The sequence below is a fragment of the Leptidea sinapis genome, chromosome 7 (genome assembly GCF_905404315.1).
Source record: "Leptidea sinapis chromosome 7, ilLepSina1.1, whole genome shotgun sequence".
In the NCBI taxonomy this organism is placed as follows: domain Eukaryota; kingdom Metazoa; phylum Arthropoda; class Insecta; order Lepidoptera; family Pieridae; genus Leptidea; species Leptidea sinapis.
In genome coordinates this window covers 2,416,236-2,434,604 of record NC_066271.1, presented here as the reverse complement: position 1 = coordinate 2,434,604, position 18,369 = coordinate 2,416,236, and the positions used below count along the sequence as shown (strand labels likewise).

The 18,369-nt window shown below is 35.4% G+C and overlaps 1 protein-coding gene across 1 annotated transcript; it reads right to left on the bottom strand.

Moving 5' to 3' along the window:
* Positions 1-3,314: 3,314 nt before the first annotated feature.
* On the bottom strand, positions 3,315-9,029 carry LOC126965478 (odorant receptor 67c-like). Its single transcript, XM_050809110.1, has 5 exons — positions 8,230-9,029; positions 5,897-5,993; positions 4,855-4,959; positions 4,140-4,295; positions 3,315-3,383 (listed from the first exon to the last, which is right to left on the bottom strand). Exons 1-5 carry the CDS (start codon positions 9,027-9,029, stop codon positions 3,315-3,317), a joined length of 1,227 nt encoding a protein of 408 aa, XP_050665067.1.
* Positions 9,030-18,369: the final 9,340 nt, after the last annotated feature.

Here is an 18,369-nt window from a genome sequence, read left to right as displayed (position 1 = left end):
TTAACTTCGATGTACGACAGACCTCTGTCCTTTAACTCTGTCATTTTTTTCTAATAAATATACTCACTTTAAATTAACCGCCCCGTGATTCCTTAATTATAACATCTTAATAAACATTTAGTATCCTATCCAATAAATTCCGATACTACATATATATATTTCAATTTAAATAAAACTTAAAAAAAAACTCTAATTGTATAAAAATAATTTAATTAATAACATTTTATTACACATACGGGTTGCAGACCAAGAGCTAAGCTAAGTTAGTTTAGCTTAGCTCGCATAGTTGACGCAGTTTTCCATACTTGTGTGCAGACCGCAAACTATGCGAACTAAGCTATGTGAGCTAACTAAAATATGCGAAGCTAAGTTAGTTGTGTATGCCGATGCGCAGCTACACGAGCTAAGCTAAGCCCTTCCCGCTACCCCGCACAACCTTTGCACATCCTTCGCCAGCAACTACGCAACACTGACTGAGCTTTGGCTTAGCTGTTGGTGTGCACGCTATTTATTTCTAGCTTAGCTTAGCCTAGCTTGCTTGGCATAGCTTAGTTTAGCCTTGGCATAGCTTAGTTTTCGGTCTGCAACCGGCTTTAAACTCAATTATCCGGTCTAATAATATTTCATAATCATTGGTTGTAATTAATACCTTATTTATTACAATACTAGCTGACCCGACAGACGCTGCTTTGTCAATAGAAAAAAAAAATCAAATGGATATAGTATGTCATTCTTATTAGATAGACACTTGACATAGCGGACTTTTATGTAGACCTATATAAGATATACAATTCCACCATACAATATTTTATTATATCTCAAAAGATTTCGACAACTTTATCGTTGATAGCTCCCAGCCGGCTTATTTGCTTCCGACATCTCCAACAAATACCGTTCATATATACTTAACCACGCTATCCATTCAAACAGCATGAAAATTGGTGCAGTAGTTTTTGAGTTTATCGCGAATTGACTGACAGACGCGGCGGAGGACTTGGTTTTATAATATGCAGTGATTGTTTTTTCTACAAACGTAAAATAGCTAGAGGAATATTTTTTTTAAGGATTTTTTTCTTATTATCGCCAAAGAAGAATAACTTACTGCGTGCGTACATAAGAATACACATACTTTTTGTTTGAATAGTAAAGTAAATAGGTTCTGTAAGAGAGTTAGCTGCCAGTCTATAAAATGGATCCGAAAGAATTGAATACTTCATGGAGGCGAGATTAATAACACACTTTTTGGTCATATCTTCTAAATTAATCAAATTAAAAATATATAGGTATACAAATAAAATTTGAAAATAAAATTTTATGAACGATGCGGGACGCGAACCTACAACCTCTCGCCTTCCGTGCGAGTGCTCTTCCATCTGAGCTAACCGTTTGATAAAACAGATGACTACAATTTATCAACAAAAATGTACTCGTTAACACCTGGCAATATTTATATTGCAGCTGTCTGAGAGCTGGCAACTATACGTTTTTTCAATTCTAGACATAATATCCTTTCAATGCAATTTATATATTTAAGAAAATTATTTAAACAAAAATAAATTTTATGTACTTGCAGCCAATTTTTACAGGCAACCTATTGCTTACTCCCTAAACGTTCATTTAAAACTAGTTTAATCAAAAAACATGTACCTCCAGAATCGAGCAGTGGGATCTTAGAAAATAGAGATTAATTGATTCGAAATATAAACCTTCCACTCGACCATCGGATTGGTCAACAAAAACGCTGATTCCAAACATAAATAAATTCAAATATAGAAAACAGATTCCTCAAAATAAAAATCTCTAGCGGTATCGTAATGTGAATGTAGACATCTTGACTTTATGACTCCGACTTTAATAAAATCTACACCGATAAAGCCATTTTGTCGAGTTTCCTTCAAATATGTCGTCGTATGCACGTCGTAATTTGCCAATACTCCACTGCTCATACTATGTATATGTGCTAGAATAAAAATCAAATAAGGTAAGTGATTTACTATTTTTTGTATTCTGAACTCTATAGCATGGTGCAATAATCATGATATTTCATGAGCTTTCTCATGAGCCCATAGTTAGTACTACTACTATTACGTTCTACTTTGTCGTTCGTTGCTCATTTGTCCACCTATTCCATAAAAAAAAACCTACTGTTTTGTGGAAATAAACATCCATAATGTTATGTTTTATAATTTAAAATTTTCATCTACCGGGACTTGACCTTAAGCTTATTGGACAGGGTTACTAACCACTGGGCTATACGGACTATGATTTACCTTAATAATATTCAGACGATCCACGTTATGTATACTAAACTCTTATATACAGTGACTGTGACATTACCAGTGGGACTCTCCTTTGCACAGGATGCTGGCTGGATTATGGGTACCACAACGGCACCTATTTCTGCCGTGAAGCAGTAATGCGCATAACATTACTGTGTGTCGGTCTGAAGGGCGCTGTAGCTAGTGAAATTACTAGGCAAATGAGACTTTACATCTTATGTCTCAAGGTGACGTGCCGCTCAGAATTTTTGCCAATTATTATCATTAGCTGAACGTCCTGCTCGTCTCATCCCTTATTTTCATAAAAAAACAACATGAATATAATTTATTCAAACAAAACAAATGTTATAACTATATTTACAATACTATGATTACATTAAATTTCAACTATCATTACGGGGAAGTGTACCAAGAATACTGTCAGCATTTCCACGTTGGATAGGTAGACTGATCCGTTGACCAAAATGGATGCCAGTGCATGGATTGCCAGTAGCCCAATTGAGGCGACAAGATAGTACTTTGTACATTCTCATAGCCTCTGGTCCTCACGGGCCAAGTGTGTCGGCACAAAGATGTAAGTCTTACTGAGACCGTCATACTTGCGACGTTTGCTGTGATTTATTTAACACAAAATGACAAATGTTTAGTGTTGTAAATGTAAATGATCATTGGACAAGCCAACTAGTGTTGTTGGCTTGTCTCTCTTTAACGACAGCATTCTTAAATGAATTTCGCCTTTCTGAAGTGTCTGCGACATTCAGTAGATTTCAGCATCTTGACAAAGAGAAAGTAATAAGTAAACTAAAAACTAATATCGAGAAAAAATATCTAAGCTGATTTACCTTTGATTTGACTACTATTGAAATAGAGTAATAATCAATATTCTTTTAAACAATTATTCATTTATAATTGATGGTCTAGCAACCTCCTACTATGCAGACTTATGTTTCTTTACTATGAGTGAAATATTTTTGAAAATCGAAAATAAGTACAATTTTTACTTGTTTATAGTTTATATGCAAAATATAAGTAAGTTTACAAAACACGTGATTTCAAAAACATGGTGCGCAAAAGGTTGAAGAATTGATAAGAAGTACTGCATATCTGTAATGAAATAAACTCTTTTATTATTATTGTTTATACATAAAATAAACACTTATATTATGCCCAGGCTTAGATCAATTATACGTCTAGCTAGACTGTGACAGTTGTGAAAACGTCGAAAATAAATGAGGTTAATAGTTAACCTCTATTTTGAGCAATGCACACACAGTAATACAGTGACATACAAATCACGAGTGTAAGACGTAGAAGTTTCACTCTACATAAAAAAAACAAGGAAGTCTCAGATCCAAATATGTCGTAAGAGGCGACTATGGGCATTTACCAGTGGGAGACTCCTTTGCACAGGATACCAGCTAGATTATGGGTACCAAAACGGCACCTCTTTCTGCCGTGAAGTGACACTATCATGTGTAAGCATGATTGTGTTTCGGTCTGAAGGGCGCCGTAGCTAGTGAAATTACTAGGCAAATGAGACTTAACATCTAATGTCTCAAGATGACGAGCGCTATTGTAGTGCCACTTTGAATTTTGGGTTTTTCAAGAATCCTGAGTATCACTGCATTGTAATGCGCAGGGTGTATTAATTACCATCAGCTGAACATCCTTAGTTACCATCCCTTATTGTCATAAAAAAAACATAATCCAAGTCTACATAATATATAAGTGCTTTACTTCCTAATCTTTAGTCTATCATTATGAAATCGAATAGTTTTTAAATACAATTTTGTGGCTGTAGAATAAGTAAATACCAAACATGCTATTCTAAGGCTATTTAATGAAAAAAACCTTACTAACACGACTAAAAGTATTCATGTTCATAACAATATATCCGTTTCCAGAGAGTTGAAAAGGTTTCTGAGTGCGCATCATAAACATTAGCATGATTTTCTTTGTCTCGTGACTTGCGTTGGGCCATTCGGATGAATAAATGGAATTTGTCAAGTTTTCACTCTGTAATCCAAGTTAATACAAACAATATTGAATTTTGTTATTTAATTTACAATTTAATCAATAAATAGAGGTGATCGGGCGCAGGGTAAGCGTTCATATTTTTTATGGAAAAGGAGGATAAACTGGTGCTGGCGTGGTGTTAAGTGATCACCAGAGGAATCACAAGAGCGTTGCCGGCCTTTAAGGAATATGTACGCCCCTTTTTTTTGAAGGTACCCATGTGGTATCATCCCGGAAACACCGCACATGGAAGCACATTCCACAGCTTTGTTGTGCGTGGATGAAAGTTCCTTGAAAACCGCACTGTGGAGGAAAGCCACACAAGATGGTGGGGATGATATCTTATTTTATGGCGTGTCGTGCGAAGGAGGAGTTTGGCGACAGGAATCAAGTGAAACAGTTCTTCGGAAGACTCCCCGTGAAAAATTATGTGTTATGTGGCATATATGGGTGTTATAAGTTCGATGTACAACTACCCTGGTTTACTAAGTAAATTTTTTCTACGTGGAATTCAGACTCCTTCGTCTTCCAATATATATTTAAAAAAAACAACACTTACATGGTCACTTAAAATCTGTCCAATAAGACACTGGTTTGATATCTCTACCATCAGAGACATACACATGAAGGTATATCGAACTCGTTTGTAAAAATTATCAACCACCTAAGAATTAAACAAAAAAAAAACATTTTTAAATGTTTAAACATTCATGGTCGCTCCTTTCCCAATCTGTGGTATCATTAAGAAAACCATTTATGTTATAATAACCTTTACCACATAAATGTTTTTTATCAATACTTTTGATTTCATAACACACTTGTTTTAGCAATATCTGGGATCTGGTTAAAAATAGATGCATATTTGTTTAAATTATGCTCTCAATGATTCTTTATCTTTATTTGTTATTTGGAGCCGAGAATTTAGATTTGGTAAAGGATTATTGAAATATTATTTATATTGCCAAGCTCAAAGAGACTCCTTATCAAAACTTAAAAGTAATTCTTAGTTAGATCAGTATACAATCCAAGTAATACACAATTTTCTATAGCTTTTGCCTTGCTAGAAATATACTATAACAATGCCTATAGTGCAAAGGCACGTAATTTTTTTAGATCATTTAACGACGGTACCTAGTATATGTAGTATAATAGAAGAGTATTAAATATTCTTGACAGTTGAAAATTAAAATTAAAATAGCTGTTGTCATTAATAAACTAAATTTTATCATTTATTTATACTAATAAATGGAAAGCTTTTCTTTTCCTTTGGTTATACTTATAAAACTGCTAAGCCGATCGGTATAATACTTATGCCATAAGATGCAGCGTGTTTCGGAGAAGGTTTTTCAAAATTTTTGTTGACCAAGAAATTCCTAAATATTCGCAATTTAAATAATTCAATAATATTTCATTACATATTTTCATGACATTTTATTCTTATTCATACTTTTCTGGATTAGCAAAAGGAAGTTAACATATTACTCATGAATAATATAATAAAAATTACGAGGGCCTTAAAATACCAACCTTTTTGGATATTAAATTTACATTTGGATGATAAATCAAATACATGTCAGTTCTAATTTATAAAGTTCACGTACCGTAGCCGTGAATGCTGTGAGACAGATGAATACCGCTCCAAGGGAATAGTTAAGTAACATCGCCACTCCCAAAACAGAGTCAAGCGCTGCCGATTTTCTGAAAGTTCAATACCTTACTTTACCTTATTAGCTTCATAACTTGATATTTCATTTTCAATTTAATTTTTATGTTACGTGAAAATAGCATATTTGTCGAAAGCGAATATAATCAATAAAATAAAGTTTCATTATTTTTTTAAAATAATTGCCTACATACTTCTGTTTTGCGAAAAATAATGAAAACGAAAGGCATTTCATTTCTGAAACTTTTAGAAATTCCTTTGAAATATTCTACATAATCAAAGAACTTCCACGTTCCATGTCTTTGCGACTGCGCTGGGGAGCAATACCTACAAATCAGCGCTAATATACGCGTTTCATCTGTTCTAATAAAAATAATAACTCTTCAATTGATGAAGGGACACAAAGCGGTTCGTTGGGGAATGACGCAGTGGTTGAACTTGTAAGGTAGGGATCAGTGACCCAAGTGGCTAGCCCATTGCCAATCCTACCGCTGCTCTTCAGCCAAATACGTTCATGGATACGCGCTCTCACAAACAACCCCCACAACTCCCGATGGATAAATGTCTTAAGCTGTAGACAGAAGAAATTTTATGTTTTTTATGAAAATAAGGGACAAGACGAGCTGGATGTTCAGCTGATGGTAATTGATACGCCCTGCCTATTACAGTCCAGTGCCACTCAGGATTCTTGAAAAACCCTAAATTTCTAAGCGGCTCTACAATTGCGCTCGTCACCTTGTGACATAAGATGTCAAGTCTCATCTGTCCAGTAATTTCACTTCCTACAACGCCCTTCAGACCGAAACACGATAATGCTTACACATTACTGCTTCACGGTAGAAATAGGCGCCGTTGTGGTACCCATAATCTAGCCGGCATTCTCTGCAAAGGAGCCTCCCACTGGTCAATCAAATCACAATCACTTTATTCATGTAGGAAATCATCATCAAGGAAATGACACTTATGAATGTTAAAAAAAAGTTTTATCTTATTGAATCTACCGCTCCTTCGCCTCCTACCGCCTCCCACAGGTGGAAAGCAGCTATATCTGCTCTATCGAACAAACTGACACGTCAACATATCAGTTTAAATAGACTCGACATCCGAATCATGGTGGGCGGGTCACACATCACTAAACATGTACCTTTTCATAATCGGCGTAACAGACAGTCCTGAGTACAGAAATCGTCTGGCCAAGGACGAAATGGTCACTCATATAATCCTGGAATGAGCAGGGGTGGCCAATCAACGGGTAAAAACCTTAGTCAATACGAGTTTGCTCGGGGAAGTCTGGGGACACCCCAGGAATGCTATTAACTTCTGGAAGTTGCTAGGCTGGTTGGAATGATTGGTCAATACTGCACCCAAACTGGATCCAACTAATTGGTATAATTGCGGAAACCAGAGCCGCTTTAACATACTACTTCAAAGAACTTCCACATTTTCGAAAACAATAAATCACGCGCTATAATTAGTATTAATATTAAACAATCTTAACCATGATTTAGTCCCAGAGTGTCCAATCGCTTGATTATAAATAAGCTATTAAGTAGTAAAATTTACAGCAGACATTGTTTTGAATTGGCTGGTACTTTTTTATAGTCAAACTATTATTACTTCGCCTCAAGATTTTTCATCCACATATCGCATGTCGCATAACATACGTCCGCGGAGTAGCGGTAAATTTTATTCATTTATTTCATCTGCTGATTTTAAGTTATACCTAAATTATTTAATTAATATATTAATACATAATTAATTCTGTCTTCGTCTTTTTGTTGCCTTTTTGAGGCTAACCGCTTAATCGGAAGACGTCCACTGCTGGAGAAAGGCGTCCCCCAAAGATATTAAATATTATCAATCTGTTCTGTGCTACCCTCATCCAACGTATTCCGGCGATCTTGACCAGATCATCGGTCCATCTTGTGGGGGGGTCTACCAACATTGCGTCTTCCGGCACGATCAGTTAAGTTAAGGCAATTATTATGAATAGATAATTTGCTGCTTTGGTTCTCCACAGACTTATTTACTTTGTAAAAACGGAATTGATTCTAAAAATTTTATTATTCTACTTTTCGAGAGCTCAGCAAAATGGTCCACAAACCACAAACCCGCCGATGAGCCATGCCCAATGCTAGTGCCAATCAACAAGATTGATTGATTGAAAATCTAATTAATTAATAAAGAATTCTAAGCTATTTAATAAATTTAAATTTAATTTCATTGCTGTCTCAGTTTTAACATAAAACCTAGACAATTCATATTACTTACTTCGCCAAAAACTCGTGCATGACAATAATACTCTTCAATCTTCCAAATACTTCTAAATTTACCGCATCTACACCTCTTCTTATATTACTTACATCTTGAGGACTTATCAAATCTTCCAGACATTCACCCAATATACGTAATTCCATACAAATAAATGTAATAATCGAGGCATGTATCATGTTTGAGAACATGTAAACGCTAACTACAACCGCAGTCATACAACTCTCCCAAATATATGCAGCGGCGTAAAACTTTACTTTGTCAAATGGATACCAGCCGTCAAAGGGATATAAATATTCTTTCTCGTCTAGAAACTTCTCTTCATAAATCATCACGAGGTAGGGAAAGGAATCGACGACAACTATTAGCGGGATTGAATAATATAAAAGGAATCTATTAATTATATGGGACACTCTCCCATACGTGGCTACGATTCTCTTATGCCTTTTCGAATATGGTGAAACATTATCCCACATTTGTTTGTGGAAATGGTAAAATATATCATCGTAGAGCTCTTTGTGTGTGTGCAGCTTCGTGTATTTAATCACAGTCATAACACACACGCCTAAATTTGGGACGACATTAACAATATCGAGCCAATCTGTTGTGTCAGTCAAAAGAATGGTAAGGGTCAGTTGTAATATCGTGCATAGAACTAAGGTGAACATAATTGTATATCCCACCATCTGTAAATTAGTTCTTCCTATAAAAGGATATAGAAATATTTTATTCCCCATTGTTTTTAAGAAACCCAACTCGGAAACTATTAATCTTTTCATTGTTGTTAAATTATTTGACATTGTTTTAACAAGACACCGGTAAATTCATTGATACTTCAAGGAGTTATACTGAAGTTGTAAGTCCAAAACAATGGCTTTTAAGTGAATTTTTAGCCATTTATTATTTATAATTCACTATTTGTATTAATACGAACAAGAACGTAATGATAAAGCGCAATGACACGTTGCCAATCAATGCAACAATTATCATTAAATATTTCTTTTGAAATCAAAGTATAAGAAACCAGTTTTAATTATGTATACTTACAATTGATATGATTGATTATAAAAAGGTCTTTAATTTTATTATTTTCTGTACTCAATCATTAGGTACCATCCAGGAAATTGATTCCTAACTCACTTAGCTTTTAGGAATTGTATGTTCAAGTTGGAAGTTGTGTGGGAGGCTTTGTGGCTTTAAATAAATTCGAAATCCATCTTAAGAGAAGAGTTTTGAGACTATCGACTCTAATACGTGGTAACAAGAGCTACATTAAAGAATCTACTACATCTGTACAAAAGGGACTATAATTTAATTCTGACATAAATGGGTCAAGATGCTCTTAGATACAGCGATTGCTTATAATTTGCTAGTATTGTTCGGTAAATCACAAGAGGGCGCCACTCAACAATACTCGGGCCCTTTGATGCATGACTAATATGGACATTAATCCGATGAGTGTGTCATCTACTCAATGCTAATGTGCACCGGCTTTATAACTCCCAAATTCCCTTTGTATGCCTTTTGAATATATTATAAAATATATTAAGGATTATTTGTATATATATCGAGTTAATGACTTTCTTAACCATAGATTGGGAATGGAGAGACCGCCCTCAGACTATTAAGTAATAAATTTTTTTGAACGATATTACATTGTAACCATATTTTTATGTAAAAAAAAAGCCCGCTGCGTTTCTGGCGCCAGTACTTCTCATGTCTGAGGCATACTTTTTCAAATGGTTGGTAGTTTTTTACTTCCAATAAGTGATATCATATCACATTTTGAATAAAATCTTTGAATTTTAATCTGAATTTGATTATACCAGTAATGCGATTTGATAAAGATAGATTTATTAAAGGCTATTTACAGAACATGTTTATTCATTTTTGTAGAATACATCAATTTTTGTTATTTTTATAATGAAGGTGACAAGACGAACAATACGTTAACCTGATGGTAAAAAAACACCCTGCCCATTACAGTGCAGTAAGCTAAGGATTTTTGATTGAACCCAAAATTCTGATCAGCGTTGCAATTGCGCTCGTCACCTTGACAGATAACATTGTTGTCTCATTAGGCCAGTGATTTAACTGCAGAACTTTTCCGTTATAACTGTAGATATATGGAAAAAGGAGGACAAACGAGAGTACGGGAAACCTGGTGTTAAATGATCACCGCCGCCCACAACACCGCCCTCTTGCAACACCAGAGGAATTACAGGAGGGTTGCCGGCCTTTAAGGAAGGTGAACGCGCTTTTTTTGAAGGTACCCATGTCGTATCGTCCTGGAAACACCGCACAAGGAAGTTCATTCCACAGCTTAGTAGTACGTGGAAGAAAGCTGCTTGAAAACAGCTGTAGATGTCTAAGTTCTAGATTATTCTAGAATATTGCAAGCAGTAAGAGTTGAATTTTTACCCTAATTACCTTGGCATTGAAAGACAAATGATTCCTTTTCCTTTACAGCAAGTAAAATATAATCATAATTTCTGGTCTTAATGTAAATTCCTCTAGATCGATCGATTGGCGATCTTGGGTCATTACTGGCGTTATGGCGTTATTACAGGCGTCACCTTCATGTCTTTGTTAACAGTTCTGGCCCAGGTAGTTGGTGGCCTCTGCCTCTCTTTGCCTCATCCATATCCATGACTCGTCTCGTCATGTGGTCTTCGTCCCTACGCATTACATGCCCATACCAGCGTAATCGGCCTTCCTGCATTTTATGATGTATAGGTGTAATTTTAAAGGTGCCTCGGATACACATACATCAGATACACAATATTTCACATTAAAAATGAAATTTCTCGTATTTCTAGACGTCTTTTCTCTCCCTTTCGACTTTCCTTTGCGACTCTATTCGACGTTACTCCTGCCATTTGTCTGATATCATCGTTCCATCTTATATATTGTCTAAATCTTTTCCGTTTACCTTCTCTTGGGTATCGACTTGCAACAATTTTATTCCATTTATCTTAATCCTCTTACCATATGTCCTGCCCATCTCAATTTGAGTTTTCTCATTTTCAAGGTTATGTCCGGAACTTTTGTTTTGCTGATGACACTTTTTATCAATCTATCTGACTGTTTTACATTCAACATAACATTTCATTCCATCGCGTACTGACAGTTTGCAAGTTTGTTTGTCATGTTCTGCGTTACATCCCAAGTTTGACTACCATACATTAGAACAGGAAGTATGCAGGTGTTCAATAATTTGTATTTTATATTTCTTTGAAGCTCTCTGTCTCTCATAACCTGAAAGATCACATCCCATTATATCCTCAAGCCATTCTCTCTACTTCTTTGCGTACAAAGGCATTAATATTTTTTAAGATAAATGTTGAATTTTTTTTTATGACAGATAGGGACGAGACGAGGAGGCCGTTCAGCTGATGGTAATTTATGTGCCCTACCCGTGACAATACGAGTACAATACCGGTTAGAATTATTGAGAAACCCAAAAATTCTGAGCGGCACTACAATTGCGCTCGTGACCTTGATATATACGATGTTAAGTCTCATTTGCCCAGTAATTGCACTATCTACGGCGACCTTCAGTCCGAAACACAATAATGCTTACACATTAATGCTATGAAGCATCAAAGCATCAAAGCGTACCACAGCGGCACCTATTTCTGTCATGAGGCAGAAATAGGTACCGCTGTGGTACCCATAATGTAGCCGGTATCCTGTGCAAGGAGCCCACTGGTGAATGATAAGATTGGAGGTTTCCGCTTACTTATAACGAAGCCTATTTGCATGTAAATATTTCTACGTTAAGGTTAAATCAGATATACTAATGTGCATTGAAATTGCCAATACAGAAAGCATTCATCTTCAAATTGTGTTTGAATTCGCAAAATGCGTTTCGAATCTTTATAAATGTGAGCCCGTACATTCTTGATTGTACTTTAGGCTAACAAATTTACAATGGACTACCCTTCCTCCTTTTAGCCTGTGAAATATGAGGCAAAGGGGTAAACAAAGCAGACAATGACGTGTCTTTTTACACTGGTTAAAGGACAGGGCTTGTTTGAGTCTCCTATATGCTTATTCATTCACACAATATTGAATGTATTTTTATAACACATGCTTATCTATATAGAGTTGATTATCAGAAATTTGTTACATAATGAGGAAATTATATCTTGGCAGTAACTAAACCTTATATGAAATACAGTTAATTTGTTGACTAATAATTTAAATTAGTGCGCAATGACGTTTTTTACATATTTAAGGACATATCCCATTAAATGTGGTTTAAGTTTTACAATTTCTAAGAAATACAAGGTGGGCAAAGTTAATTGTGATTGTGAGGTGAGTATCAGGATAAGAGGATCTACGATTTAAATACGTAGAAGGACTTTATCACCGCAGGCAGACCGGAAGAAATACTAATTAGCAATCGTGTGCAGTTAATATTTGTTCTGTTAATCTAGGCATTTATACATACCAGTGACCTTGCTCAAGGGGTACCTTGCGCATAGTAACCGGGGCGTACGAGTCGTATTCAAAGGTTAAAATAATTATTAATTAATTATTCATTAATAATAATTATTGCCATTTTAAAAATTAATACACTCGATGTGAGTTTATCTTCTGCGTTTTAAGAATTATGTTATTTGGAATAATATAAACCGAACTAAATATGACGAGGCCAATTTATGATTTTTTACGTATGTTGTAAACATTAGATTTGAAAAAATAAAAGTACAAGAACTTTCTGCCGTATTATATCAGACACCTTAATATTGATTTATTCTATTAAAATACTTGAATAAGTGGGTATGACAAGCCCTGCCTTGGGAACTTAACTTAACAGTAAGGGACGAAATGAGCAGGACCTTCATCTGATGATAATTGATACTCCCTGTCCATTATAATGTAGATCCACTCAGGATTCTTGAAAATCCCTAAAATTCTGATCGGCATCGCAATTGCGCTCGTATCCTTGAGACATAAGATGTTAAGTCTCGTTTGTCCAGTAATTTCACTAGCTACGGCGCCCTTCAGACCGAAACACAATAATGCTTACACATTACTGGTTCACGGCAAAAATAGGCGTCGGTGTGATACCCATAATATTGCCGGCATCCTGTGCAAAGGAGCCTCCCATTTTTAACATTGACCATAAATATACGCGAACAACTCTATATAGATCCCACGGGGATATACGAGCTCATCTAAGAATAATAACACTAAGGTTATGAGGTAGATATGTTCCCTTGGCAGATCACAATGGCAGCATTTTATTCGAACCGTAGAAGGTCTCACACGTCAAATTTCACATCGTGAATAGCGTTCACCCCACGGAATCTTTATAAATAGTTGTGCAAAGGTGGTGCTTAATTTGATGGAAATCTCGAAACTCAATGCATGCCAGGAAGTCAACGGATTGTGAAGATCTGAATAGCAGGCTGATTTAATTGAGCCAGGATTTAACTCCGTATTCTCTTTAAATTGGACTTCAATTATATACCTATTGTTTGTTGCTTTTTGTTACTTTCTCAGTTTGAATGACTTCTTTTTCTATTCAAATGTTGTTTAAAAACTATTCATTCTGTGAAAGATTACTTGCTTATGAAGGGAAACGAGCGTTTGTTTTGATTCAGTCTATTTTATACCTTCAATATGTGGAGAGGTTATGGCCCAATTAATGATGTTCATATATTGATCATAATCTCCTGTTATTTTTTCTTTTCTTCATTGGCCGCATTGTTATTGAAGTAACGTTTTAATTAGAATTATAACGTGTCACAGTGTAAGTTGTTAGTTGATGTGTGGCGTTCCTACGCACATCGAGGTGGTCGGTATGATATTCTTATTTATGGCATGTCTCGCGATGGTGGAATTCGGCGGCAGGTCAAACAGCTCGGAACACTCCAGGTGATTAAATTATTACAACTTTACGGAGACATTATACACTTTATTTATCTAAAATCGCATTACTCACAATTTGCCAGAGTTGGTAGCGACTAGTATTGGACCAACTCCCCGTGATTAATGTGGTAGAAGACACACAATGAAGCGACGTCTCTACGCAACGCCAAGCGATCCAGTCATTCACAGAGCACTGGATCACCGATATATATGATATTGCCTCATAAAAGTATAAGAAATGAATATATATTGATAATAGGAACAAAAATAAATATTATTTTTTATAAGACGGGGTAAACTTTCAAGAGGATTACGTGGTAGGAACTGGTGAGGCTAAACCCCCCATGGACATTCGCATTTTAATGTCAACTTAAGAAGAAAACTTGTTAATATAATTTTCCAATAATCTACTATGTATATTTTGTAATTTTCGCCTCGGCTCACATTGCAACCCACGCCACTCGTGTTTTTTGACCCTCATTGTACAACTGTTGCATAAAATACTATAATTAAACTTTTAAGTTCGCGATGGAGCGAGTCAAGGAATAATTGGATGGTTATTTAAAATAACTTAATTCAATAAAAGCCGATTTACAATGTTTGTGGAGCGAAGGTGGAATACAGAATGGTTAGTCACATTCTATGTGACTAACCTAGTTTTTATTGTTAATTCTAACAAAGAGAGTCATCCAAATGTTTTGAGTTTTCTTTTGTGTTAACTAGAAAACTAGTAGCAGTCTTGTGCCAGAGTGTCGAGAGTCAACATCTCCTGAGGATGCCTCGTGTACAGGCGAAACACGTGTCTAATTGTTTGAAGACAAATGTTGGGGGAATTATGACTCATAATAATAAAAACGGCTGTATGGGCTTGAACCCTTTGCCTGTACTAATAATAGACGAAGAAACAAAACAAAATAACGAATGACGCAAACGTCAGAAAATTTTAGGAATCAACTTCAACCTGTTACTTTTTTATGACAGTAATGCGGGCATCTTAAAGTTTCACTGTTATAAACTTTTTCATAACGCGCCTAGAGAAGTATAACTTCAAAAAGTAATAAAGAATAAACTGTACAAATATCGTATATTGGATGTATCAATTTAAGAGCTTAAATTCATTGTTTGTGTAGAGATGCTATGTGAACATGATGGTCGTGATTACTGTCATAATTAATGCAGATGAAGTCGTGGACAGCTATTATATATTAGATCTGTATCTTTTAAATTGCAGTTTTATATTCAAAGGCTGCTTCTTAAGTATTCGATAGTTTTTGGAAACAGTACAGCGGATGATGAATAGCTTATAGCCCCAGCTTCTTCCACCTTGGAGACTGTAGGCGTAAATTGTGTTGATACCCATTTGTCAAGGTTTTCACCGTTGCTGGTTAACGGACCAATATGGATATATGTAATGGATTAAGGGCATTTACCAGTAGGAGTCTACTTTGTACAGGATGCCGGCTAGATTATGGGTACCGCAACGGCGCCTATGTCTGCCGTCAAGCAGTAATGAGTAAACATTACTGTGTTTCGGTCTGAAGGGCGCCGCAGCTAGAAAAATTACTGGGAAAGTGAGACTTAACATCTTATGTCTCTAGGTGACGAGCGCAGTTGTGCCGCTCAGAATTTTTTTCAAGAACACCGAGCGGCACTAGCTTATAATGGGCAGGGCGTATCAACTACCATCAGTTAAACGTCCAAAAAAATTAAAATTTATTTTAATGCAAAGTCGAAAGCTAGTGTTTATTTAGCATTACATTCATAATAAGTCAACTAGAGCTTTCAGATGAGCTCAGATTTTATTTTCCATGTCGATATAATCTTAACGGAAGCGGGAAAACCAATTATAGGGTACGCATCAGACAGTAATGTTTCATATTCGAACTTTAATGAAGAAAAAAGACATAGAATGGTGGTGAAAAAAATAACGATAATAAAGACTGATTTAAAAAAGAATTGTACACTTAAAAAATAATTAAAATTAGAATTTACAACAACATAAATGTATCTGAAATAACCAGTACTGCAGACGGCAATTTAAAATGCCTTTCTTATAGTTGATGAGGAATAAAATATGTAATTTGATATAAAATACGTAGGTTACACCTTATAACAAGTTATGTTATAGTTATCAAAATATTTGTTGAAAATTTAAGGAATTATTTTACTTAGAATACCTCGTTTCAGTGTACAATCTTATTAGCAAAAATAATTGGCAATACTATAGTTACACAACAAATATGTAGTACTTATTACTCGTAAGCTGTTTGTACAAATGTTAAGTAAGCTCTTTATACTAATTAAAACAGACACTGAACAAAATGGCGTCTATTCCAGACTTTACAAAGGAGTAAGGAGATACTTTTGCAGTAAATACAGCTGCAAATTAGATTGTATTCCTCTTTGTATTGCTACTTTGGAACTTCTACGATTCCCATTGTCTGGTGAGGAAAGTTGAAGTCTAGAAATATAATTATTGACTAAGAATTTGAGAAAGTGGATGTCTACATGAAAATAAAATTTGGAGAATTTGGGGCTGTTTCACAATGTACAAGTTAAGTAGCAAATTGTTATAGGCTAGATAAATTAATGGCTGCATTAAAGTTTCAAGTAAAACAGATTGCGTTTAACAATCACTTCACTGAACAATTTGTTTTGTTTTTAAAGTGATAACCCTTACTTCTGGGATTAATTACACAAATAAAACTGAAAACAAAATATATGAACGTTGCGGGACTCGAACCCGCGACCTCTCGCGTTCCGTGCGCTCTGAGAGTTGAACAAAGCATACAAGATTTTATAAACGATACGTCACTCGAACGGTTGGCTCAGTTGGAAAGAGAGCTCACACGGAACGCGAGAGGTCGCGGGTTCGAGTCCCGCATCGTTCATAAAATTTTGTTTTCAGTTTTATTTCTGTAACCACTTCACTGGTATGTTTATTTGCTAGATGACTTATAGGCGGGTTGGTTTGCAACCTCACAATCTATAATTCCGTTTGACTAAATGACACTATTAAAAATATAACAAGGCCTATTTACATATCAGTTTTGCAGTATTTAAGGGATTAATTAAGTCAATCTCTTATTAAAAATAAAGATATATTTGTGTCGTAAAATAGATAAAAGTTATTGAGGTATTATTACTTCAAAACAGATTACTTTTACTAAAACAAAAAATCCGAACGCAGCGACTCTACAAATTGCACTCAACAAAACACGAAACACTTTCATTACTTATTTTAATAGCCAATAAAGTTATCTCAATTTATAGCAACTATTTCGTGCGGGCAATCAAGCGAAGCCATCCTCGCTCATGAATTATGGGCCAGACCTTTAAACTTTATAAAGTCATTTGGCGTCCCTTTTTATGAATGATGTTGTACGGTTACGAAGGTGTATTGTTATCAATATCTTCTATACAAGGGAGTGGTTTATACCAGTGGGAGGTTCCTTTGCACAGGATGCCGGCTAGATTATAGGTACTACAACGGCGCCTATTTCTGCCGTGAAGCAGTAATCTGTAAGCATTACTGTGTTTCGGTCTGAAGGGTGCCGTAGATAGTGAAATTACTGGGCAAATGAGACTTAACATCTTATGCCTCAAGGCGACAAGCGCAATTGTAATTGCAATTTTTGGGTTTTTCAAGAATCCTGAACGGCACTGCATTGTAATGGGCAGGGCGTATCAAATACTATCAGCTGAACGTCCTGCTCGTCTCGTTTCTTATTTTCATAAAAGCTATTTAATGATGCCTACGATTTCGCTCACATACAGAATGGCAAGAAATTCGTTGCCAATCTCACTTCTTCTCATTACAGCTCAACTTTTCCGAAGTGGTGGTAAATGGTAAATAGAAAAAATCTTAGACATTCATAAGTGTCATTTCCGTGAGCAAGATTAATATTTTGATTTTGTTTTTTTTTTAATCTGACAATTGAACCGAATATAGACATTTTATGTGTTTTTGGCTTGAGATAAATTTAATAATACTTTACTTAGTACTACATGCAGCGTGTTTCAGAGAAGGTTTTAGTATATAATTTGCGGTGATTACTTATCTGGAACCAATATTTTTTACTTAAAACTTAAGACTATATTATTACATAAGACAATTCATACAATGAGCGGGCGTGGGGTACTTAATAATTCACAGTACATAATATGGTATATAATCTTATTTATAGGCCTTTGTTCAGCAGTGGACGTCTTCCGGCTGATGATGATGATTTTTTTATGAAAATATGGGACAAGACG